At 37.5% G+C, this 27,056-nt stretch overlaps 1 protein-coding gene across 8 annotated transcripts in view; it reads right to left on the reverse strand.

Moving 5' to 3' along the window:
* Nucleotides 1-21,689, reverse strand: part of EFR3A (EFR3 homolog A) — an 83,993-nt gene extending 62,304 nt beyond the window's left edge. For 2 of the 8 annotated variants that reach the window (XM_026057046.1, XM_026057045.1), the window contains exons 1-3: nt 21,428-21,685; nt 17,136-17,188; nt 47-269 (exon numbers count right to left, since the gene is read on the reverse strand). In XM_026057046.1, the coding sequence (XP_025912831.1) occupies nt 47-137 (91 nt within the window). In that variant the 5' untranslated portion in view covers nt 138-269; nt 17,136-17,188; nt 21,428-21,685. Of the gene's footprint in view, nt 1-46; nt 270-17,135; nt 17,189-21,427 lie in introns of all 8 variants that reach the window. The other 6 variants (XM_026057055.1, XM_026057051.1, XM_026057048.1 and 3 more) reach the window with 5 other exon arrangements.
* Between the last annotated feature and the right edge of the window lie 5,367 nt (nt 21,690-27,056).

Below are 27,056 nucleotides of genomic sequence, written 5' to 3' on the forward strand. Positions count from 1 at the left end.
TAAAAAAATATAGCCCACGTTAGCAGAAAACGGTAATGTCACCTACCCAAACACATACATGGTCTTGGTTCAAAAGCAGAATTATAATCATAGGTTTTTTCCTGCTCAACAGTTGGAACTTGAACATACTGCCTCATCTTGGGTACGACTGCACTCCCCAGGTACTCTGTCCTTTTCCAGCAATTTGCTCTCTCAAACTCGTATAGAAGGAGTTACTTCACACGAGGGCTCTTCAATACCGTACGCTTATCTGATTAGCTCTGTGACATCTACATAAAGCCAACAAACACGTGAAAAACTTCAGTATTGAATTCCATTAACAAGGCCAGGCACAAGAAAAGGGAAAAGAGAAAGACAAAAGTTGTACTGTATCATCAATGTGTGATTCGCAGCTCATCGCACTGAAACTGTGAATAGAGACGGTTTCATTATTTCAACTTCCCTGGAAGACACAGTTTATTATTTCTGTGAATAAGAGAAATCAGTACAGTTTCAGAAGAACCTGTGTTCATTCAGCTGCCACATATCACTGTAGAGCGATGAATATTTTAGCAAAACATACTCACTTGATCTTATTGAACTGAATGCCCAGGACAAAAATTTATTTTAAGTTGCTGACTATAAATGTTTTTTAAACAGAAGGGTTTAACTTTAAGATTAGATAGCCACTTTAAAAAGTTAATAGGTTAATTTCATTAACACTATCTCTTATAATACCTCAGAATTCAAGAAGCTGGTATTAGAAAATTTAAATCCAATACAATATCCTTACTCACAGATTTTGTGATGCATCGAGAAGAAATTTCACTTTGGTCTAAACACTTTAAAAGTTACTTTCTGGCTTTGCATTTCTTTCCGACTTTGCATTTTTTTCCCAACAATTTATTCTTTTATTTCCTACAGTACATCCATTTGGATAAAACGAATGAAGAATTCTTATATAAGTATTTTTATACATCCTGAAAAATATAAGCTTCTATGTTTAATAGAACTGCAAATAATAATTTTCAATAATAAAATAACAATTCTATTGCATTCCTGGTTTTAAAAGACTACTGCTAATGAACTAGTTTTTACTGAATGTAAACTCAGAGAAAACACTGAGCTACATAGGAACTGTCATCGCTTATTTTATTAAAGAAACCCTATGATGTGAAATAGAAGAATATACATTCCAAGAAAATTTTATTTCACAAGAGTTAGGCTAAATATTCACTGCTACCTCACATTTGTATGAAATTACAATCAATGAAAAACAAAACCTAAAATGGCTTTAAGCCATGAAGTCTAGTTCTGCCCTATTCCTAAAACAAACATACACAAAACCCGCCAAGTTTAAAGCTGCCAAATTATTTTCTGTATCAAAAAAAAAAAAGACAAATAGATTGTGCTATTCTAAGCCACAGTTTCTTCTAGACATCTTTCTAACACTGCTTAATATCATTGTCTAATACTGCTGTCTACAATTTGCAGAACAGTAACAATATGAACAAAGATTACATATTCACTTACTGAAAAACTTCATTATATTCCCAAGCTTGGGTACGGTCATCCATATCTTTATTGCCTGTCTCCCAAGACTTAAAAAAACAAAAACAAAAAAAACCCCACACCACTCCCTATTCTATCAAAAAAGTAGTATAATTAACAAAAGTTTAGTTTATACCTACAGATTAATCTGTATTTTGCTATTATCAAGAAAGCACTATAAAATATTTTACCTGGATGCTCAATGTACTTCAATATAAATATATAAAAATACAGTTGTCTATGCATTAAACTTATTTTACTTCTTCTTATCTGAGAAATGTAAATAAACAAATTTGTTCCAAATACCTAGAGAAAAGTGCATAAAATAGCACTGCCACCAGTACACTAGCTATATCTGGCTAGTTTTGAACTGTTAATATCAATTGATGCATATAATTCAGAATTAGAACTATTTTCAAGGACATCTCCCTTCCATTATTAAAAAAAAAAAAAAAAAAAAATCAGAAAAAGGAAATTATTCTGGCCAAAAAAAGGTTAAAAATATTCTTCAACCTGCTATAAAAAGAACAACGGCTGTACAGACGTGCTAATCAGCCATTGCAATGTCCCTCTGACGCATTCCCAAAGAGAACAGAGGACTCATCATCCAGACAGTATGAGGTCCCATCCCCCAAATAAGCTTTTCCCTTACTTCACTCTTCCCCTAGTGCTATTTGACTTCTGAACAGCTGGTTTCTAGCCTTTCTCCACCAAAAAGAAAGGAAGAAAACATCCAACGTGCAGATCCAATATCTGTCCTGAAAATATAATGCTCATCTTGATGTCAACTCTTTACCCCTATGACAGCAAAATCTCAGTCAAGAGCAAACATGGAAAATTTCATCTGCTATCTAGGTTTGGCGACTGTACATTTATTTTTGAAAGTTATTTGGTGCTTGTAGTCAATTTGAAACAAAAGGAAAAAAAATTCTCTCCCTGAAATTTATTTTTGCAGTAACGTGCTGAAATATAAAGTTAATTCCAGTGTGATATAACTTCAGGATGTGCGCTTCCATACTCAAATCAACATTAAAAGAGATACAGCAGGCTACAGCAAGAAGGATGCAAAAATAATTAACATATAAGCTTTTTGTGAAAACCACGAATGACAATGCACAAAGCTATCAGTAAGAAGTAGGGAAAAGAAAAAAAAAAAAAAATCTAGCCACACAAGCCTTACCACTAAGCTTCTTCAATAAGTATTCATTTCAGAACCATTAGCAATTAAAACAAATCCCCAGAGAAGATACCATCTTTGGGACGGTGCCTTTTAAAGACTTCTAATCCATTAAAAAGAAGCATTCCATTACATCAAGTTCTCCAGTTGCATTATTTTTCACAAGTTCCACCGCCTGCAGTGTTTCTGTGCAGTCTGCTCTTTTTCCTCCTTTCTCCTACCTTTGTTATTATTTTCATACGGTAACTGTGTTTTACTTGCTCGTTTCTGCTCTTTTGCACACCACCTCCTCCTTTCCTACTCTGAGACAGTACCAGAGCTCTCTATTTTTAATACATTATTAAGAATATCTAAAAATAATCTGGTTCTAGTGAGAGCAGCTCTCCGACACATTATACTTTTTGCTTCTTAGTTCTTTGTCCTTACTTATCTTCGCATTGCGTTGGCCATAACAAGGTCATTTACTTCTATCACTAAAGGAACACAAAAAGGAAGTTTCAGCAAAATGCCTTATGTCAAAGTCCCTAACTTTCCTTTTTAAGGCAGTTCATTTTGAAGATTTTATGTTGCTTTTTCCTCAAAGTTTATAAAAAGTTTCAGTTAAGGAATAGCTTTTATTTTGTCCCTCAAAAATTGTCACAAGTTTATACAAACTATTATATTTGAAAACCAGGGTTCTTTTCAGTCTCATGTTTTAAAAGCGATATGTTAATAGTAATTTTGCAGTCCTTAGGCACTACATGCTCCCCTTCAATTATATATTCAGCCCTAAATAATGCACAGTCCTTCCCTCTCCCACCACTGGCTGCAACCATAATACCAACCTTTAGCGAGCTTCCCAGTCATCAGCACAACTTCCGATTCATTTTTTACCTCTCAAATGAGTTCAGTCCTTGCAGGTCACCCCTATTTACTTTAACACCATTTCCCTTGAATATTCAGGTCAGTTCCACAGCTTTAGCAAACATACAATGACAGCTTACAAAAATATGAGTAACTCAGAAAAGAAGTTACATTTACTATTCCAAGGACCTTAAGAATTGATCTCACATTTGGTAAGCCTCAAATTGATCTATGAAAGTCTTTTTTTTTTTTTTTTAAGTGTGTGTGTGTACATATGTACACACACACACACAGGGTTACAAATATTTACCCATTATGAAGGGACCTTTGCACAAAAACTCATCAACGAGCCTGCAAATCATTTTTTATTCTGCATCCTGTATCCCAGAGTCAGTACAGGACAATCCAGAGGAGAATCTACCCCTCCAGCATCCCCACTCCTGCTCCAGAAAAAGATACCTGAAAAGACATATCTAGGTAAGTCTCTGTGACCCTCCCCATCACAGCTGGTAGCGATAACCCAGTATGCTGGCACTCAGGACTGCAACCCAGGTAAAAAAGTACTGATTTCCTGTACTGAGCTGAGAGGGTGCAAGGGTGTTTGAGGCTTTTAGGGGATTTGGGACATTTGTTTCAGAGCCGAGGGAACCACATGGTCTGCTAAAAGACATTCTTCCAGGACCAAGGAAGATTTCTTCTATGTAACAACTTACTAGGTTAGAAACTACCTTGCCCAGTCCTCACCCGTGTGTCCTGCTCAGTCCCAGTGACCCAAGCAGGCTGTGTATGCAACATGCCACGGTAACGTAATCCACCCAGGCTTCTGTGCTAAGGACCTAGTGCAGGCCCCCTTCTCCTCGCATGCAGCAGTTTACAGGTTAACGCCACGGCGTGACCGGTACTGCGCACAGATCCCACCCCTGTCCCATGAACAGTCTTCCCTTCATCTGGAATGTATCAGCTGTCCTCAGGCTGAGGACCACCTCCGGTAATGGCGGGACAACATCCTCCTCCCCACACAGCATTCTCACACGCACTCGCCACCTGCAAAGGCACCGGCCCTCAGCCAGACACTGCAGCTGAGCTGTGGTGTGCAATCGTCCTTTCGAGACACGCAGCTCCCTCCGCAGGTCTCCCTCATGACAACTGTCACTTCAGTCTCAGTAAGCTGGCAGTTTGCGGTTAGATTTGGTAAAGAACTACTTTCATTCCCCCTTCCAGTAGACAGCTCACAGTCAGGAAACTAATTCTAGGTGACAAGCCCAGAGAAGGAGGGGAAAAAAAAAGGGGGGGGGGGTAGAGGCTGGGGGGAAACTACATGATGATACCACCATTTCTAAATGAATACTGAGTTCATGGCAAGCTGCTTCTAAATCGGTACAAGATCAGGTTACAGGCAGACTTTCAGACTAAAGGAGAAAGGGAGGGGAAAGAGAAGGCACTACCCCTTTAAGGGTGACCAAGCTTGGCACAGCAGATGGAAGTTAAGCTCTGTGTAGGCCCAAGAGCTTGGCATGGAGGGGTATAGGGTAGTTTCTGCATTGGGAGTCCAGCTATGACTGGGCAAAGTTAGGATATGGTATGTCAATGGTCCACTGGGTAGGAAGGGTGCAGTTACTCTCCCCACAGGCTATTTCAGCCAAAAACTTGAGCATGAATAGACCAAAATCAGTCACCTTTCCTTTCCGCTTCACTCAACATTTTCTCAGAAAGGAAATTCTTTTAGGTCCTGGAGGACAGAAAGCTCAGCCCCCTGCTCCTCCAGCCTGCATCAAGGACCTGACATCTAAACACATTACCTCATTCCACTCAGTCCACTCCCGGACACACATTTGGAGCTCTCTGTGATGGTCACGGACACAAATTCCATTGTAGATATCCTGACCACTTACACAGGATGAAGCCCTCCAAAACTAGTCTTTACTATCCCAGTATAGACTGAAAGGCTCACACACATCCTCACAGGAGTTACGCAGGGCAGAGCAGGCATTTAGTTTGGACTATAATAAGAACATCTTACATCAGTAAGTGATAACTCCAAAGAAGGTGAAGGCTGGAAATTGGTCAATTCTCATATGAAGAGGAAGGTTCCTACTCCTCCTGAAGGCTTACAGCTGATGAACAGGTTCACTGCCCTCCAAACTGAGGAGAAGCTGGGCATGGTTTCACATGAAGCATCTGAGCTGACGGACCACGTGCCATGCAGGAGCACCAGAGGAAGCGGCAAGTGACTGTAGTAGGTGACTCCCTGCTGCAGGGGACAGAGGCACCCATCTGTCGACCTGACCTCCTGTCTAGGGAGGTTAGCTGCTTGCCAGGGGCTCGGATCCAGGATGTCGTGGAGAGACTGCCAAAGCTTGTCTACTCCTCTGACTATTACCCCCTGCTGCTCTTCCACGTGGGCACCAATAATACAGCCAAGGGTTACTTGTAAAGCATTAAATGTGATTACAGAGCTCTGGAGGCAGTTGTCAGTGGTATGGGGGCCCAGCTGGTTTTCTACTCGATCCTGCCAGCGAGGGGGAAGGATGGGAGGATGAGTAGATGGATACTGAGAGTTAACAATTGGCCATCAGCAACAGGGTTCTGGTTTCTATGACCACGGGACCCTGTTTGAAGATTGACATCTGCCTGGGAGAGATGGGATCCACCTCACCAAATGGGGCACACATATTTTTGCCAACAGGCTGGCCAACCTGGTAAGGAGGGCTTTAAACTAGGAAAGACATGAAAAGGGGAAAGTTATAGAGACCATGCAATTAGCAAAAGAGGGCTCAAGTGGGGGTACCTCAAATATTGGTATGAGGGCAAGGAAGTGCCTGTGTCATCCTTGTAGATATTCAAAAGCCGTCTGGACAGAGTCCTGGGCAATATGCTTTAGGTGACCCTGCTTGAGCAGGGAAGGTTGGACTAGATGATATCCAGAGGTCTCTTCCAACCTCAACCATTCTGGGAATATCTAATCTATGCGCAAAGCCAACCATCTTGCATTGATAACAGATGCACAAACTTCCACCCTGAATGTGGTAATGATACAATTAACGGGATCCATCTTTGCTGCAGTACAGCCACGAGTCTGAAGCGTATAAGGATTACTTGGCATCTCTTACAACACAAATAGTCACCCAAACACCACRAATGATCCTGCCTACGCTTGAAAAAAAGCTTTCAGGACACCCCTTCAATCCAAGGCCAGAGTCACGAAAGAAASTGAAAAGACCCCTGACACCTGGGAAGGCTGCCAATATGTCTGTAGATCTACCCTGCTGGTCAACCAAAGTCTGCACAATGGAGTAGTAGCTTTTGCCATTTTTGAAACTGTAGCTTCCCTATGTCAAGTAAGAGACTGAACAGTGTCAAAAGCTACCTTCTTTTGGGAGCCCTGAAGGCCAGTGACACAGATGATTTTGTCAATACTACACACTTGCACTATCTAAAGACAGCATGAAGGATGGCATTGGGACACTTTGATCATCACCTGYCCTAGAGAAGACATGCTCACTTCAAAACAGTTAGTAACTAGTCAGCAAGTGTGCAGGTTTGCAAGACCTCTTAGGGTAATAACTACCTGAAACTTCATTCATGGGAAATCTGAAAGTAGAGGGGTGTCAAGAAGTTTCATGACTTTTGCTCATTTTTCCGTTCTAAAGACAATGTGGCTTCATGAGACCAAGCTTGTTTTCTTGGCCCAGAACCCCTGGCAAAACATGGGGAAGATCAGCTGCACCGGCAAGAAGCTCACTCTCCTCTCATTCAAGGCRAGCTACTTGTCTGTGTTTTAGACAAAGAAGTTCACGCAACAAGATTCTAATATTAATAGTTTTTTTAATATGAACATTAAAGATAGACATTACACTGAACTCATTCTAGGTTAATCTCAATTATAAAATATTCTTGTGACTGTTAATCTTTCCCATTAGTCCTAGAAAGTGCACCCAGGTTGGAGTCGAGCCTACCAAAATAACTGAAAAGCAGCTATGACGAGGTTCTGAATGGTCTTATCCTCTCCAAAACGGAGTATATCTAGGTGTAGAACACATATGGTTCTGGATGGAGTCTTCAAGGCATATCTCAGCTAATGATAAAACAGTTCCCCCATTCTGCTATTCCTGATCAGCCACAGGTACAAAGTACGTACAGGCAGCTGATTCCCGTGCTGGGCATCTTCAGTACCTAATGGCTATGCCCCTTTTCTGCTGCCAGTCTGCTCCCACCAGACTGAACTGTTCAGTCTAGAAGACTGACAGGTGTAAAATTACATACAAAGAAATAATTATATATATGCACATATTGTTAATCATCTAGTCTCAGGTATCTCATTAGTTTTCTGTAGAAACCAGACAGAACATCATGGACACACAGACTCATCACCTTCTACAGCAATCCAAGCTCTCYTACTCACAAACACCGCTACTCCTCACCATTCACAATGCCAACTTCAAATTCAATTTGCAAAAGCAATGTTCTGGTAGCTCTGAAGAACTTTGAACTCATGTCTGAAGAAACATTAATGCTGACTTTAAATGTAACAGTTTACAAATCCACCGGGGGGTGGGGAAGAAAAAAAGAAAAAAAAACGCACATAGAAAGTGTTGGGACCAGCTTGCATTGCATTTGTTAGAACACACAAAAATTCTGCTACCTCAGTGACGACAGACACAGCTCCTAGCTACTCATATTTCATAACATATGAGGTGTACAAATTGGGTGTTGGCATCTTAAAGTCCCTTCCCAATCATGTTATGTTCTAGTTTGTAGCAAGTGGGAGAATTTATTTTAACCACAGAAATAATTCTGTATTTCTTAGAACTACAGAAAGAGCCCAATACAATGTCTGTGAAGATAAATCTTCACATTTTTAGTTTTCACATCACCTTTTCCTTACATACTGACAGTTTTAGAAAAATCAGAACAGAATACTGATTTAGTACAGTGACAAAGTTGGTTTGAAATTCACAGATAAGACCTAGAGTAAGCATTCTCAAAACATTATTAAAGACTTTGGGAGCCCATTTCAAGACAAAACACAGTCCACAAACAGCAAAATATTTGAACATGCCCAAGTACAATTTAGATACATAGTTGTGCCCCCTGCCCCCCTATTTTTTTTTTTGAAATAAAAAAAACTAAAAAAAGAAAAGAAACCATGAGTCCTTTAACRGGTCTCAAGCTGGGCATCAGAAGTAAAATTAAGTTACACAGGTACCAATTATTTTGGAAAATCTTGGGTCCTAAAATTCTACTCAGGTTTTACATGGCATACAAAAACCATGTTATAGCCCTATGAGCTTTGCAAAATCCACAAGTTGGCTTCAGTGACAAAGCAATCATTGTTTCAAACTTAATCCACAGATGGTCTAAAACAGGAAAACCCAATCAGCATTAATACAAATATAAAATTTCAGTATAAAAAAATGATTTGTTATGCAAGATTGCCTAAAGCCCAAATCCTCTATTTCTTATAATTTCTCATATTGTAAACTTTAGCTTCAAGATTTCACAGCAACTGTTAAAAATGTATAAAGATACAAATTTTGAAAACTACAAGCATTAGAAAATTAGAGAAATGAACAGTCATAGAATATAGATTGAAATTGTCTACAGCAAAATAAATCCTACAGGTTTGGCCTAGAACTGAACTTTCAAAGGAAGAAAGAATTAACCTTTTCTCTTGGACCTGATATGATTTAAGAACACTCTGAAAAGAATTAAGCTAGAAGAAGAGTTGGGCTGCTGCTCTTACGGATTTGATAAACTGACAGAAATACCAGTTTAACACTTTTCCAAATTTTCTATTACTTGGGCAAGTTATTTCTGTTAGTTTTACAGTTAGGACAAAGCACATAGGAAAAAGGTATTGCAACAACAAACCTGACTCAGGCCGAGACATTCCTATCTGCCTTTTCATTCATTCAAAATTATTTTGAGRTTAATACTGTTGGGAACTCTTGCCCTGTAAGCATGGAGATTGAAATGTTCCAGTCTGCTAAATTCAATCTAATGATGGGGGCTGAGGGGAGGAAATCACCAAATCTTTCCTGACTCACATATCTAAAGAAATTATTACATTTAAAACAACTGACACAGGAACAAGATGAAAATGTGATTGTGTTTAGAGGCCATGATGTTCCTTACTTTTGTTCTTTCTACTTTGGTACAAATCCTTAAAAAATAAATAAATAAAAAGAACTGAAATAAACATTTATTTTGAAATCAAATATTTACCTTTTCTCACATAATTATTGTYGATTTTGCTCATTTTTACAGAAGATATTGATTTCTACTCTAGATTGCCATGTTTCTAGTTTAGGAAAATGATCTAATATTTCAAAGAATTCAAAGTTCTTGAACACAAATTACCAGTACTTCAATAGTTTATATTTCATGAGCTCTGTTACCTCCACATACAAATTATCAAAGGCTAGAGAGTTCTTTAACTCTAGACTGAGACATGTATTTTGCTATGAAGTAAGAACATACCAGTCTGACTACTGCAATATTCACTCTGCACAAATATAAGTTTACTTAAGCTTCTGCTCAACAGAAATGCAAATATTTCATAAACAGATTTAATTAATTTGTTTTTATGTATTGCAATTAAGCAAGTTAAGAAATTTCCTAGTTTACAAATCTTGACTTGCCAGTCTTATGATTCTTCAATACATCTGTTCAAGAAAAGGACTGTATAATTGGTTGTGTACTTCTTTTCAAATATAAACAATTATAACATTTTCCCTGTGTTTCATACTGACCTCTTTCTGGGTACCAGAAGGTTTGTATTCTTTGAACCAACTGGGTTACTAGTAAGAGTCATAGGCTATTCCCTTTAATACATTAGCAAAAAAAAAAAAAAAGGCTACTATACTTTATTAATGGTAACTCCAGAAACACAGAGCAGAGCAGAACTTTGGCTATTCAGCCAAGCACCTTTAAAACAACAAAATCCTTCAGTGTTCACCTTTGGACATAATCAACTGAAATCTACATGCTATTAGATGAGGAAAAAAATCTCATCCATCTACTTACCCCGAATTTTCTACTCATTCCTGTCTAACTCCTGTGTGAATTTATCCTGAATGATGTGACTTTCTGGAAATGAAATAGCACTCATTGAAAGCCAAGAGTCATGTAGAAAATTAACTTCTATCTCCAGTAATTCACAAGACACCCGATTTTTTTTAAAAAAATCACTGGCATTGCTTGTGGTATAGTGGGGAAGGGAAAGAATGTCCATGTAACAGGCAGGCCAAAGCACTTTTAAAAGCACAGTTAACCCTAGTTATTCCAGAGAGACATGCATTTAATCACATGGTGGAAAACTTACCCCCTCCCAAATCAATTTCTTTATTATCATGCATTAAAAAATAGGGCTCTTGCATGCATAATCAGCATGAACCTTCTTACCCTTTCGTCCCATGATCGAGAAATCAATAATAAACAATGCTGCACATGAAGGTTAATCGACTGATAGGAAAACCCAGTCGCAAAGCAATTTCTGTAAATAACAATGATAGCAGTATTTCAATGAAAACTGAAAATAAACTATTATGCTACATTTTAATATTCACTAAAGTGTATGTATAGTTTAAAAGCACATAATACTGTTCATATCTAAGCCTTTAAGTTCAAAGTATCTGATTTCCTAAATAGTTATATGTTCAGATTGTGCACACATAAGCGACATCAGCTGAAGAAGTAGACTTTTCAGGTTTTGACAAGCAACAGACAAGACAAAGTTGTTCATTTCTTGGCTATACTGAAGCATGCTGCAAAACAAATGAGAGATTATTGCAGTTTATGGGAAGAATGTTGTTTGTAAAAGTTATTTGCACTATGCTACTACATGTGATTTTCACTTTCTGTGGAGCAGCTCCTAACACTAACTTTCCCAAGTGGAGTTTGCATGATGCAACCCCAGAGAGAATTAACTGCTAAAAGAAAGCAACAAAATGAGCACCTGCTCCAAATTAACAAATCTAAAAGAAATCCCTGTCAATTCATTTAAGAATACGGAGGCAACCACCTCTTTGGCACACAAAGTTGATTACAGCTACAAAATACAATTTTCCTGCTACAAGTTCCTGTTTTTTTTTCTAGCTTAATCAAAGCATATATCGAGTTCTTACTTTCTCTTTTCAGTATAGAAAAGACAACATCTAAGAATTAGGTGTAAAATGTGTACCTAAGCGTTTACACTTTTAAAGTATTTATTGTGTATTATTATGTAAAGAATCCATTATATAAAGTGTTTGACTTTGTAACCAAAATATAATAGCTACAGATACCGAGTTTTCCTTCTCTGACTGAAAGATCTCTGCTTAGATCAACTCAGCAAATAAATGGCAGACTGCCAAATGCAGCCCAAACCATGACCTTTCCTTAGCAGCTGTTTTTAAAGTTCCTATGCTGGTTTGATTAGTATCAAAAAAAAGGGGGGGGAGCAGGGGAGAACTTGGGTTAAGAGCTTCCAGGGACACAGGGCTCACACTAATCCTCTAGGAGATTAGAACAAAGTATCACACAATGATTTGAGATATTCCCCCATGCAACTCTTCTCTAATAACCAAAATAAAATTTGCATAGCATTATAATGTATTTATTTTAACACTGTATTCTAAATAGTCAACAATGCTGACCAGAAAACTGATAGGCTTCCTAATGCATGTAAAATGAATTAAAGCAATTAAGAAAAACACTTCATTAAATGGGAGTGCCCCATTTGGGGCTTCAAAGCAGCAGGGGTACTTGAAAAAATACATACAATACAATACAAGGAAAAAAGTGCTAGATGGAAAACGAGGAAAAAAGCTTTTTTTTTTAGAGCTATGACTTAATTTTTTTGCTAAAAATTAGAATGCATTAATGCCTTAAATATTTATATAGACAGAGTTAGAAATATATCTCCAATCACCATGGTATTTTAAAATTGTATTTCATAGGGAAATAAACCTTCCCTTCTCACTAACAATCCTGATATTACTTAAAATACACAGAATCAAAACTAGAACTGCAAAAGATAAGTAATTCTGAATTTCCCTAAATTGGTGTCAGAGAAAGAACTCAAAATTAAGAGATTATCTGCCTCTTAAAATGAGTTAAGAATCCACTCATATTTGAATACATTCCAAGTGGTATTTTCTTCCCTATGCCTGGCAAGGAAGCTCTACCCAGTAAGGGGATTTTACTTAAAAGTAATTTATAAAGGTTTCAAAAAAGTTTGTTTTTTGTTAAAGTATTAGAAAAAAGCTGACAAAGTAGATTCTTCTGCTTGATAATAACAGGCATTCTGTCACTCAATTATCTGTCTTTTCTTTGATAAGATTTTCAAAGTAAACAGAAAAACTGTGAAAAAGAAGAGGAAAGAAGAGTTTGTTTAGCCCCGAGTTTTGGGGTCTTACTGCCATTGAGCGCCCCCCCCAACATCCCTCCACTAACATTTAAGAACAATGAAAGTGCAATAGAGAAGATCCCCAAAAAGTTTTCAAATACTAACAGCCAGCCACAAAGACTATGAAGTAACCTAATTGGAAATAATAAACTCCAAGAAAAAAAGATAAAAGTAAGACAAGCACTTCAGTTTTTCTACCTTCTAGTTACTTTCACTTCACACAAACTAGGGAAACTACCAGCACACCTCAAGTGCAGGCTAGCCATCGCTGCAAAGCCAACTAGGAAAAAGCCATATGGTGTTTGGAAAGTTGAGGCAACAAAATTTTACACAGTTTAAGTATACTGCTTGTCCAGATTGCTTCAGCATTCTGAACTTACCCAAACAGCGGAAGATTTACCACATAATATGTATATCTGTTAATGCAGATCAAGAGATCTCTTTCTAACTGACAAGTATTTGACAAAATATTATAGGAGATTTTCATATTACTAAGTTTTGCAACAGTATTCATTCATGGTGAGAATGTAGACAAGTTACATCTGTCAGACTAAAGGGTATACGACACTTTTATGGATTTCCTTATTTATATTGATTTGCTCCGATTTGCATGTTTCAGTTGTACATGAAGGGCCTGCTAATCACCAGCTAATATCAGTTTAGCAWAACAATTGTTATTAACAAAACCTTGAAAATTAAAGATACAATTTAAGTGAATTAAAGGAATAAATAAGACTATAAATCATTTAAATCAACATTCACATATATAGCTACCACAAACAAGTACCTTATTATAGTATGCAGCTTTGTTTCTTACCTATATCACTGGTAGTTTTTCCAAACCAAGCAAGTATAAATGTTTTAACTTAAAAAAGGCAGATTTTATAGTAACTATTTAACTGAAGTCAAGAGAATAAAGCAACTAAGTAGGTTAGCCATTTTGGGGGGGGGGGGGAATCAAGTATACCYGGAACATAAGAAAACAGTCTTAAACAAATGTTTTGATAAATGATTTAACCATGCTTTTTTCCTTAAGTATAGTGTTCTCAACATTTCCCTACAAATGCAACTGACAAAAGCCCACAGAGAAACTGTTTAATAATAAAAGTGTAATATGCCAAATGAACTAATCTGTACAAATTTGTTGCTCAAATAGGGACATAGATACAGCACACACTTGAGATGAACAAAAACAGATACTACATTTACTGCAAAGGTTATCTGATTGCAAGATTTTCCCATCTGCAAGGACTTTGTTATTGTTCTTGTTGTTTTTTTAATAACGAAAGCACTAACCAATCTTTCAATCAAAGGTTTCTTCACACCTATACAAGCCACAGCTAAATCAGTTAATAAAATAACTTCGGTTCAAATCAATTTACCCTTACTATAATACAATATCAGTGAGAAGACATTTAACTTCTCAACATTTCACAACTTGCAACTTGTATTTCAACTTCAGATCAAGACAACAAGTCTGCAAGCGTTTCTTGCAACAATGCCCATGTTATTTGCACATGAGGAACTGTATGTAAAGTCACAGCTCTAAGGACTATTGGGAAAAGCATTGCTTTGGTAAGCTTGCTACAGCTGCTGCAGCAACTGTATAGCAGTACATATCCGCTGCAGACTACATGTCAATGCAAATGACGTGCCAAGTCCAAACGAAGCCAAGCACTTTTAGCACCTCAAAATTAAGATAACCGACTGCAAACTTTGTCTTTATGGACCAAGTATTACTACTGCAGCAAGACTAAACCCTTAACATCAGTTCATTAAGTACTCCATGCACTGCTGCCTCCCCATATTCTCAAACAGGATCAATAAACAGCAGTATCAGTAAGAATTAGGATATTCCAGTATGTAACAAACAAATACTGCAGGGATCAACATTACTGAGATAAGGTTAAGAATAAACATTACCTTTGGTTAACTGCCTATGTTCAGCCTTTCACAAGTCAATTCATCTCTTTCCCTCTCTTGATAATACATCCCAACTCTGACTACTGTGGACTACATAATGTTAACTGTCTAAAAGTTAGTTAATAGAGATTAAAGTGTACTGTGCTATGTATATTTCATCTGCAGTAACTTCAAGATTGACTTCTAAAACATCTCTAAAAATTCAGTTCTTTTAAGATCTACAGGACAACTAACAAAGCCTTTTTGTCCAGTCTTTCCATAACACCAATATCTTGGCTTTCCCTGATTTTTCAGACCACATATCTAGACATTTCTAAACTACTGTGTTAGAAAAAGAGGTAAAAAGATTTCAAGGAACTGACAGACACTCAAGAAAGCAGGTGGGACAAACTATTCTACTTCAGCCCGATAGAACTCATTCTAGCTTGATGGAAAATATTTTTGGAAAATATTTCACTCTAACAGCCACTTACACATTTTACTCTAGAAGATGCTCAGTGCATTTGCAAACATGTGGGATGCGAGAACTCCATGGGGGGGGGGGGGGAAGACGACTGTACTAACAAGTGAGCTTTACAGATTTCAAGGACAAATAATTTAAGACTTCAGAGTAACACACTACACTAACAACCTGTGTTTCCTCAATATGCTCTGAAAGGAATCCCTTGGAATCTCTAGGGAAGCCTAAATTAGGAGACAGAAGTTTTCTTTTCCACATACAAGAAAGCAAAAAATCTTGAAGCCTGTCTCTATGGACATCAATAAAAGGTACAACTAGTAGCAAAGCAATGCTTGCTTACTTTAAGATTTAATCACACATCTTTATCACCATCATTATTGGAAAGGAGAAAATTAGTAAAATTTTTAGTTCATATAAACTGCAATAAACATACATCTGTTAGGTTACCTTCCCTTTATCCATACACTCAGAAAGCTAGCATAAGATACACAGAAGATAAATAAATGGCTGTACAGTTTTGAATGTCTCATTAAAGACAAATATTACAATATTACATGCATTAAGATGCAAAATATTGATAATAACCCTCAACACATACAGAGCTGACATAGGAAAAGAAAAAAAAAAAGCTTTACAGTAAAAATAAGTATCATGGTAAAAGCCTTAGGAGTACTAAAAACTGCAACTTAACCACAGAAGCAATTTATCGTACTACAGAAACTGGACCACAATACAGTTTGAACAATTTAAGCCAGCAGCTTCAAATCCAAATATACAATGTAACAGGTTAATATTGGCTACTGTTTTGTTTAATAAACTCATTTTATAAGCATGTCTATGTAGAGGAACAATTCCAACTATTTTTTACATAAAAGAAGTTCTAAAATATTTATACCAAGATATTTTATAATGACACTGGTTCAAACAACACTACATATTAAAATATTATCAGTTATAGAATATCCATTCAYAGATGTAACATCATGTAACACAGTAACTAAAATTTTGTAAGACATTTTTAAGGATCCAATAGCCACAGCTTATTACAAATCTTAAGTCATCCCAACCCCTCCCCCCAAACATTTCCTGATTACATCAAGTACTTGTAAGTCTCATTACAAACCTGCAATTAAAGAGTACTCAATGACTGTAAAGTTCACCTTTTGCAGAAGTCTTTACCTTCATGATAAAGCAGTCTGTTTTATCCAGACACTGATGTTAGTGATTTTACTACAAAGACTATGCAAGATTTTTTAAAACATAAAATAGAAAGTCACACACATTTTAGTTGGGATTTATAATATTTTAATATATTTCATAACCTAAAGCTTCGTATAAGTGAAAGATGTTTCTCTTCAAGGTATACAAGAACTTAATTCTTAGAAACATCTCCCTCAAAATCCTATTTCATTTTCCATGCTAAAATATCCAAGTCTTGTATCACTTTATATCCTAAATAGTAATTCTATCATCTGAAAGCCATATTTGTGATTTTTCCAAAAACAAGGTTATGATTGTGTTGGAATATCATTTTACATTCGTTAAATCACATAATTAATCAACGTTAAGCTGTGCAAATCTTACTGAACAGGAGAAAGCAGTCCAAATTAGGTTCTTTTGAAAAATATACCTGAATCTAAGAATTGTAGAGGTTGGACAGTATTAAGGTCTCAAAAATAACAGCAAGTATCATCATTAGGTTTCTTCCCCCCCATTTTAATTTTGTTAGAATTTTTAGCCTCCCGAAAAAATATATTTTAAGGTAAACATCCCTAAATATTCTCTTAGAAAATACTTAAGATGACAATACTTACTAGCAGGCATTGTTAATGAGAAATCTGTCTTCAATTTTGTGAAATATAATAAGCTATAAAGAAAGAAAAAATGTTAAGTCAAGACAATAGTTTTAGACAATTTTCCATAAAAATATATGTAAAAATCTATCAAGAATGAACCTAAGCAACATTCTTCAGCTCCAATATCATGTTAACTGTTACCACAGAAGCCCAGGTATCATTTTATCTAACCAAATTATATGTAGGTTTTTCCAGTTCTTCAAATTCAGTCATTCTGTTCCTGCATTTGATGCTTGAAAAAAAGAATTTACTTTGTACTTATTTGGATGACATTTCACATTGCCACTGTTCATGATGCTAAATGCTGTATAGACTTATATATGATATTTCCACTTCAAATATAAATCTTTGTACCTCTCCAATAAAAGGGCTGTGAAAGATTTTTGTTGTATAARAAGAAAAATGATGCTGGAAATGTTTCTATGTGACACTTCCTAAAACATTTTTTCCTCCCAACATCAAAAAAATAAACATTTTAATAAATACATTTTAATGGTCACACATTGAAAAAAGGCTCATCATTGTTAAAAATAAACTTTATTCTCACTGTATATGTATTTTAATCAAGGGTTCTAATTTGCTGATAGCAACCATGATTAAAAATAGTGCTTCAAAACCACACATTTCTGGATTTTCAAGAGAGGTAAATAGAAGTCACGACTAGTTTTCCATTGAGGATCTAAAATTATTTTGTTTTCCTACAGGTATAATAGCAACTCTAAACATAATTACAATCAAAAGTACAATATAAAAACACATACTTTAAAAAGCAGATCTTGATTTGGCTGTATGACACACAAGTGCAATGTTTCTTATCAAAAACTTGCAGCTTCATTTTAAAGAGATTCTACACAATTTGGCTAGGATAAGAAACTCTAACCTCAGTTTATAGCTCCATTAGACCCAAGCAGTCCTAGCACAGGAAGAAAATACTTTGTTCTGCTTACTGGTTCTGAGTTACTACTTCCTCAGATTATGTGCTTAAATATAATTTTATGTCAGCACTTAAATATCCTAGGATCTGAAATTAAAGGATGATTTATAAGGAGAAATTATTGCTTATTATCATGCAACTCCACAAACAGCACCAAGAAAGCCAAACAGACGCTAGAGCAGATGTCCTTTCCTGTCTGCCCTAAAACAATAGATCTCCATAAGAGATCCAAAATGGAAAACATCTTATGGACTGTATTTCACTACTTTAGATTATCACAGTAATATAAGAGAACACCACTCTGATAAGCACAAAGTCAAAGCTTTGTGCCAAACCTCTGATTTGGTAAATACTTTTTTTTTTTTTTAAATTAAATTCATATGAACAAATGCTGGGTGAGGGAAGAAAGGGTATTAACACCCACATCATCTTCTCAGTGCAATACAATCAGATCTGTATTTTCAAAAAAATATATACGGTCTTCTGCTACAGATAAAAAAAATAGAAGCTAGTATACCTAGGGTTTTGTATTTTCATTTAGGAAGTCAATTCCACCCTTAGGTTACTTGATTATGTAACACTATAAATAATTACTCTGATTTTGAGCACTCAAAATGGGATTGTCAGCTGGGCACCCATCCATTCCCCCAAATTAAGACAAAGGAGAGTAAAGGTTGAAGCATCTCTGACAGGCAATCCAGGYTGGGCAACCATGAGCTGAAAAATTTAATTTTGCACCACTTTTTTCTCCCCACATACTCTCTACCTTTAAAATTGATCAGGATATTTAATATTGAAGAGAGGCAAAGATTAAAAAGTCACATGCTCATTCTTAAACATAATCTATTAGCCTCCAACTACAATTTGCAGGATCCTCCTCCCCTTCCCCCCCCCCAAAAAAAAAGCAATTTGAGACAGATTTACATAGCACTGTGCAATTACCTGACTTCACTTTGAATTAGCTTCATCACGTACCAGAAGCAATGCCACACATAAGCCTGGCTATATTAACGTGACTAGCCAGTCCTCTCATCCTAGTTGGCTCATCCAAAAGGGTATATCCTGACAAGCATTTGTCCTGCCTCAGATTAGAGAATTCAGTCTTAAGTAGATGGTTTGGGGACCAGAGAAAACCCTGCATGTTAAATAAGCATCCCTTTCCAACCTTTCCCACAATCTTTAAGACTCCTGTTGAACCCAAWATCCATTTCACTGACCAATTAAAGGCACTGCTCCTATGTCTACCTCAACACATTGCTAAAGTTAGATTAAAAAAAACCATGCTTTTGCTGTACTCCAAAGGAATGATGATGCATTTTTACATATGTATTTGTACATATCTAAAAAACATTAAAARTGGTTGAAAAATGACATAGTAATTTTACAAGAACTATTTCATTACAGCCTTAGGATGGCCAGTTAGAAGCCACTRATACCAACAGGAGCAGTTTGCAACTTGTACATTTTGTAACTTAGATTTTCTAATTAAAAGTGTGGTCCCCATTTCACATTCCCCTGAAGTTCAAGTGGTAAATCTGACTGGTATTCCAGTGGCTCCTTCCACTTACAGGAAGGGTTAAATTTATTTATTTTCTCCTGCACAAGTTTGAGTCAGAACTAGARAGAAGTTAATGTTCACCATTAACTGCAAACATTTTCCTAACACTATACGAAACATAATAAGAACAATTGTCTTCAATTATTTACAAACTATATTCTAATTTCYATTTTTGAGAGCTCTCCCCTGAATCAGCAATCAATCCAATTCTAGCAATGTTCTGTAAACTAATATGCAAGAGTGTTAGTAAAAGGATTACATAAGACTTGTGTGTAAGCCTTTCCATGTACCAGGGTCCTGCAATCATGATTTCAAACCCAAACTATCAACTTCAAAAGGAAATTTTACCCACTAAATTTTACCCACTGAGTACATTCAGTCTTCCAGCAAAATGTCCTGTATATTGAAGTTATTAAACARAAGATTTCAAAGTATTTTGAGCACATCGTAGAGGCTTAAGAAGGTAGAAATCACCTATACCTTGTGAAATTAGCCTTGTCTGTTACTATGGTTTTAGCTTACCTACTCAGTTTGCAATGAGGAAACATCTGATTTAGCTTTAAAAAGTGTAACTTCCAGGCTAGCTAACTTGATTTTTATATAGGAGTTAGAATTCAGGTTYGCAGTCACAGGCTGATAATCTTTTCCACAGTTCCTCTAGCAGGGCAGAGAGATCTCACAACCCACTCTAAGAGTCTTTCTTTCTAGTATCTCAACTTAAAGTACCACAGGTTATGCCCCTAGATATATTAATCTTAAAGAAAGAAAAACTGTAATATAATTAGATTTGTGAGCSTAGACCTCGATTATCCAAAGCATGGCTCTATGCTGCATGCTCACTGATAGGTATAGCAACCTGGAAAATCAACCCAGTACTGGTCATCCATTAGAATGACCATAACCTGCCAGGTATTGCTAATGACAGAGGCCCTGAGAGAAGAAAAGCATACAGTAATTTTAAAATAAAAGAGGAAACTATTTAAGAGAGTTAGAATGTAATAAGACTGTGTAGTCCTATTACATTGTTTTGCTAACATTTAGTAAGACAGCCTAGTGTTATGGTCCATCAAATCAAACCCAGAGAACCTCAAATCCACAGACCTCCATTCCTACACTGCTTATACAGTGATGACACAGGGATGCTTGACAACGTCCAAGGCGAGACTGATTACCGACATGGTTCTGCTGTACCATCTGCCTCCCACCTTCGGGTGAGCAACACGCGGGCACTATACAACAGTGGCAGGACCTTAGGCCCTCACCCGACAGGGACAGGGGAGCCTCAGTTCGATGCTACGAGMCTTCTGTGGCACCTTTGCTGGCGGGCAGCCAATCCGGCAGAACGCAGAGCGCACTGGGCAGGGCTGGCCCACCTGAAACCACGCTCGGCAGCGCCCACAGGACGCCAGGAGCCGGGCGCCAGGGTGATTCCGTGGGCACGTGCGGTGGGGGACGCAGAGGTATGGGCTGAAGTGCTGTGAAGCGGGGCTTTCCCCTCCCAACACCGCTACCAAGAAAGAGCCCCGCAGCAGGCCGGCCGGCGCCCTGACCCCTGAGCCTTCCTCCACAGCCTCTCCCTCAGCGCCACGCGCACGGCCCCTGCCTCAGCGCCCGCCCGCCCGCCTGTCTGTCTGTCGCAGCCGCCTCACTCCCCAAAGCGGAAAGGAGCGGGGAAGGGATCGGAAGAGCGAGAAAAGGAGAGGGCCGTAAAGGTCAAACCAAGGAAAAGCGCTTCCTCCTGGCTTCCGCCACACTCACCTCAACCACCTCTCCGGCTCAGTTTAGCAATCGCCATCTTCTCCCTCCCCCCCCCCCTTAAAGTGCCTTGAGGCGCAAGGCATCCTGGGAGTTGTAGTCCCGTGCGAGGCGGCCCGAGGCCTTTCACCACCCATCGCTGCCTTCACACGGGTAATTAGAGAAGTCTCGTCCCTAAAAGGAGCGCCCCCGGCACGGCCGTGGCGAAAGGGGCTCTCTCCGGAGGGCAAGGCGCCGGCAGAAGGGCGGAGGGCACCGTCGGCGGCCACAACTCCCAGCATCCCTTGCGGCGGAGGCTAAAGGGGCGCCTCGAGGCGAAGGGGAGGGGGCAGCTCTTCCCCCTCCGCCCGCGGGCGGCCCTGCCCCGCCCCGCCCCGCCTCGCGGGCGGCTGCCCGCTGCCGCGGCGGCCGTTACGGGGGGTGGGGCCGGCCTTGGGTCACGTGCCGGGGGCCCCTCCGCCTCAGGGGGGGCTGCGCCTTTTTTTTATTATTTTATTTATTTTATTATTGTCCGATTATGATCGGCTTCAAAATTTGGCGTGTTTGATGCCTGGCTTTCCAGAGAGACAGGGAGAAACCTGAAATGTTTAGTTACCACTGTAGATAGCTCAGCCCAACTGTTGTCTGGATGAGTCTGAGGGGATTCTCTGTATTTACCTCTCAGCTAAGACCTTATTGAGGCGTTACGTATTTCACTGATTTCAGGTTTGCTGGTGATATGTCTGGTGAAATACTACATTTTCTTGTGCTGTTTGAGACGATTTTCCTTCATCAATACTAGAGGCAGGATCAGTGTTTCCTAATTCGGGGGTTTCTTGCAGATAATCTAATCCTTGAACAAGGGAAAGGGGGGAGGTGAGAAGTCCCCATGCCTCACAGTTTTCAGCAGTATTCAAGACATTGTAAATCTGGGAAAATCRTCAGCACTATCACGACGTCACACATATGCGGACAACTGGAGGAGTTAAAAGAGTAAACTAACAAAAATCCTTTCTACTTGTTTATATGATTTATGAAATGCCGCTTACAGTTTTGAGTTCTTGGGGCTGAGCATAATGAAATTAATAAAAAAAAAATGAACAACCTGACTTTTATAGGTTTGCATATTGAGTCACTGCCTATAAAGCATAACATTTGGGGACTGGAGTGCTATTTATAAGTATTTCAGACAGCCAACAATGGACACCACTGAGATATTTCTGCATATCTATAGCTATATTTTTCCTTAGTTTAGTATAGCTGGTGATAGTAATCCTCCTGGTTGATTTCTGAAATGCAAAGGAAATAATTTATAAATTTTCCCATCTGCCAAAATTAGAAATTAACTCCATGACCATGATCTCAACCAGCTCATCATGCCCGACGTAGCTTCAAGTCCAAAGACCATTTTTCCAGTCCAGTGTCGATCAGCTACAGGCAGCCTGCTCTCTTTGCTGAAGTGCTTAATTCAGACGGTTTCTGTCTCATTCTCCCATTAGTGGTGCATTGGGGGTGTAAGCTCCAACATCCTTGTCATACCATATGGTTTCAGGAGAACACTGGCCGTTACTAGTACAGATGATTCATCTGAATGAGAGAAATGTCAAGCCAGGTTTATGTTCATTCAGCCGCTACTCAAAGTTTTAAATGTAACACTGTGAGTTACGAGTCCTGATTATTCTATTTTTCTTTGGTTTAAGAAACAAGGCAATTTAAAGAAAAAAGTTTCTGTTACTTGTCCCACATTACAACTCTCATGTCTGTGCTGAATACCTTTTATTCTCTGAAGGGTTTCTTTTTAAATATTTTCCTCTATTTGTAATGCATTGCCAACATTTATGAATATCAAGTAGACTTATTTCTATATACAAAAATGGAAATAAGAATTCTGTCAATGTCTTTTTATTGCAGTAGTATTTGGCGATACTTGTAACAAAAGTAAATGAAATTGTTTAGGCAGAAAATCTAAAAAGTGTTCCTTCTGCTAACTGCCAAAAACTTAAAGCCCTGTTTTGCAAAATATATTCATGATAAGTAATTTTATTTCCACTGAACAGACTAAATAAATAAATGAGGGTTTCTGCATCTTTTCTTGCGTATGTAATTAATTTAACCTTTATATCTACAACTCTAGCACTTAAAAACCTCCTAGTCTTAATAGGTATTTGTATTTCTAAGGTACTAGAAATTTCTTTACCACTGTGATTTTAAAAAAAATTGTACTGTAATTCATATGATTCAATTATGATACAGTAAAATTTTAAAGCTTACAAAGCCAAAGTCATAAAATAAGTACARCTATTTTGGAATTATGGTTTGTTTGAAGAGACTTGATAYGTTTTTTAAGACATTATTACATACACTATGTAGTAAGTAAAACTCTAGGAAAAAATCAATAAAGCCCTTGGCCTAATTGTACTGCTGTTGTTTAAAATAACTGTTTTCCTAATTTGGTTGCAAAATAGAGCTGAGCAGAGAGCTGTAGTTTACGATTATGTATGTGTTGATCTCTGTGAGCTTCCTTATAAATTATGTAATGACAACAAATTCAATTTAGAATACAAGAATTTTTTCATTTTAGTGAAGACAGCAGCAGAGTATCCATCACCTGTCTATCCCAACACCAATTTTTCATTTGCTGTCAATGAAGGAGGGCTCTTATTCACTGACCACATCTAAGGTCATATTCAAAGTACCCAATAAGATTAAGAAGAAATTTAATTATGCACATATGAAATTGCTGCTTGGCTAATTTCTATCCAGAATGGTCAGTTTTACTCCAACATCTCCTAAGTCTTTTGGACCTATGGTTCATACATATGTTGGTTCACACATACACAAAACTCTGTGTCACATGGGACCTGCTTGTTTTTATTATTTTTGAAGTGATAATCATAACATAGACACAACTTTATATCTTTTATTCTAGAGATATCTGAAGTGTGAGACAGCAACATCCTATTGTGTGTGACTGTGAGACAGCAACATCCTATTCCATGGTCAATGACACAGAAAACATGAGTTGTACTCATGGTTTGGCAGTAGCAATTCCATGTTTTCCAGTTAGATTTCTAGTACACATAAAAGTATACTGAAATGTTCAGTGTCTGGAGCAAGGAGCAAAAAGTACCTCAGTTTAAAATGCCAATGGAGGTTCAAAAGGGTAACAGGCATGATYGTTTGGCATTAGATGGTCTAAGAGTATGACAGCTCTTTTTAAGGAGTTTTAAAGAGAAAAAAAAAGTTTCAGAGGAGTTAATGTACCCTGACAACACTGTAAGGCAGGAATGGCACAGAGTTATGTTAATTTTATGCCAAAGTGAGAAAGATACAGCCAATTTAAAAATGTTTAATTTCACACAGTTTTAATGTAGATAGAGGAAAATGGATAAGAAAATGTACAATATTCATCAAAAGTAGCAGTAAAAGTTGGACCTATGAGTTGTTTACATCTGCTCACCACTGCATCATATAGATCTGTTAAAGCTATTAATTCTGGCTTTCAGTAGTGAAAAAATGGTAGTTATCATAGCAATGACTATATGGCTTGCTCAACCACCAGTAAAGCAAACCATGCACATGCATTTCATTCAATAATTTTTATCTTTATAATCAGTTGCCAATTAAATGATAATTTTGTTAATTTTTATTTTGCAGCATATTTTTCCAGCCTCATATRTACATGAGGTTTCCTCTAAGTCTATAAAGAGGTTCTTAATTACAATATTTTATTAACGGGCAAATGTAGTTGATGACAGAAGGTGTTTCTACCCAGAGCAGTTAGACTATAGAGATCAGATCCTCAGGGCCTGTACAGAGGAATTTACTCTGTCATTGTTCATTTTAACAGGCGGCGTAGTGGATGCGAACTGATTATGCTCACGAGCCCTGAAAGCAGAGCTGGGAGTTCATGCAGATTCAGCCCTGCAAACCATGCAGTAGTTCCTGTATTTTTTTCCACTTTCTTCTCAAAGAAGAGTTCTCAGTGACAGCTATGCTCACTAGGAAGACAGCTGTCAGGGGGACAGCAAAAATAGATTGGAATGATTGCAGTTTTTTAGAAATTCTCAGAAAGTGCTGAGCAGCCGCTGTCAGAAAAGTTAGCATCTTGCAGATGTCTCAGAACAAGCATCTTAAAATCGCCTCCAAAATCCCCAAATACTTTTGAAAATTATGGCCATATATACTTAAAGAATAAATTCCATATGAAAATTGAAGAAGTTTATATTACAGAATCTCCACATGTGTAAGCAAAGTTCTGATATGATATATATATATATATATGTATTTGAAGACAAGTAATAGTTTATAATATAAAGGATCCACAGATGCTTTGTTTTTTAAGCCATTAATCCCCTTAAAGTCAAAGAGGTTTTCTAATAAATTTATTAAAATGAGGAAAGAGACATTCTAATTACACCAAATTCCATACTTTTCATGCTTTTCTTCCATCATTTGGAGTGTTCGCAGTCATAATTTTTCTTACAGGTAAGARTAACTGATAGATTCTATTTTTAGGGCTGGTAGTGTTTTGGCAAGGTAAATGATTTTATAATACTATATTTAAATGAGGTCTGTGTTATTAAAATTTAATTTACTTTTCTAACTGGGCACGGGAGGGRAATGAAATACAGAACCTTCAACAATACAGAGTAGGTGGCAATGTGATGTATTAAATATTGCGTGTGAAATTCAGAGTTCCTAAAGTGTTACAAGGGGAACTAATTAGACGTATGACTCCCAGTTGATCACAGTACAGTTTTTCTTATTCCAAATCAGTGATATTATATATTAGTCAAGTTCCCAATCCCATTCCACAGAGCTGATGTACCTCAGCATATTCTGCATATCTTCACCTGAAGCGTTCTCTTCCCTTTGCTATGAAATAGGAGAATAATGTCAAAATTTTTGATTACCATAACATCCAAAAATAGAATCTAATTATTCTCTTCCATTTCCAGTCTCAACTAGATTTATTTTTGAGAATTGATTAAAACCCTATAGAAAAGAATGAATGTGCTTCGTTTTTGCTACAAAGGATATTTATTCCATGTTACTTAAAATACTGATAACAAATAATGTACATTATGTTCTGTGCAATTTATTTTTATTTCTTTTTCCTTGGCTTCTAAAGCTTATACAATCACGCTGCCTGTCAGTCCTTAATAACTTGGAAACCAGCAGGCCAATTRCAACTGCAGTTGACACAAATAGAAGTCTCATAGGTAATACGTTTCTGTAGGCTTCATGAGAATTTGCAATAAGTTAGACAAAAAAGAGCTGAAGTACTGACCTCATTGAGAGAAGAAAGTATCACATGAACTCAGCAGTTTTTTTGCTGCTTGGCCTGGCCTCAGGTCAGTAATGCTCTGTAACTAGCCAAACAGCACTGATACGGCTCTGAGCCAGCCCTGACACATGCTGCCTTTTTCCCAGATGGCTGTGAGGGAACGTGGGAGGGCTACTAAAGGTATTAGGGGATGAGTAAGGTCATGATGAAAAAAGGGGAAGAGTTGGTGTTATTGCAGTGGAGATACCCATGAAAACCAGGTTTCTCTAGTTCCACTGCTCATAGAACAATTTTATTTATGTTTTTCCTGTTAGTACCTTTTGGAGAAAGAGTCTCCTGTCAGGCATGTCATATCCACTGTAG

This window comes from Apteryx rowi, unplaced genomic scaffold (genome assembly GCF_003343035.1).
Source record: "Apteryx rowi isolate R43461 unplaced genomic scaffold, aptRow1 scaffold_136, whole genome shotgun sequence".
Classification (NCBI taxonomy): domain Eukaryota; kingdom Metazoa; phylum Chordata; class Aves; order Apterygiformes; family Apterygidae; genus Apteryx; species Apteryx rowi.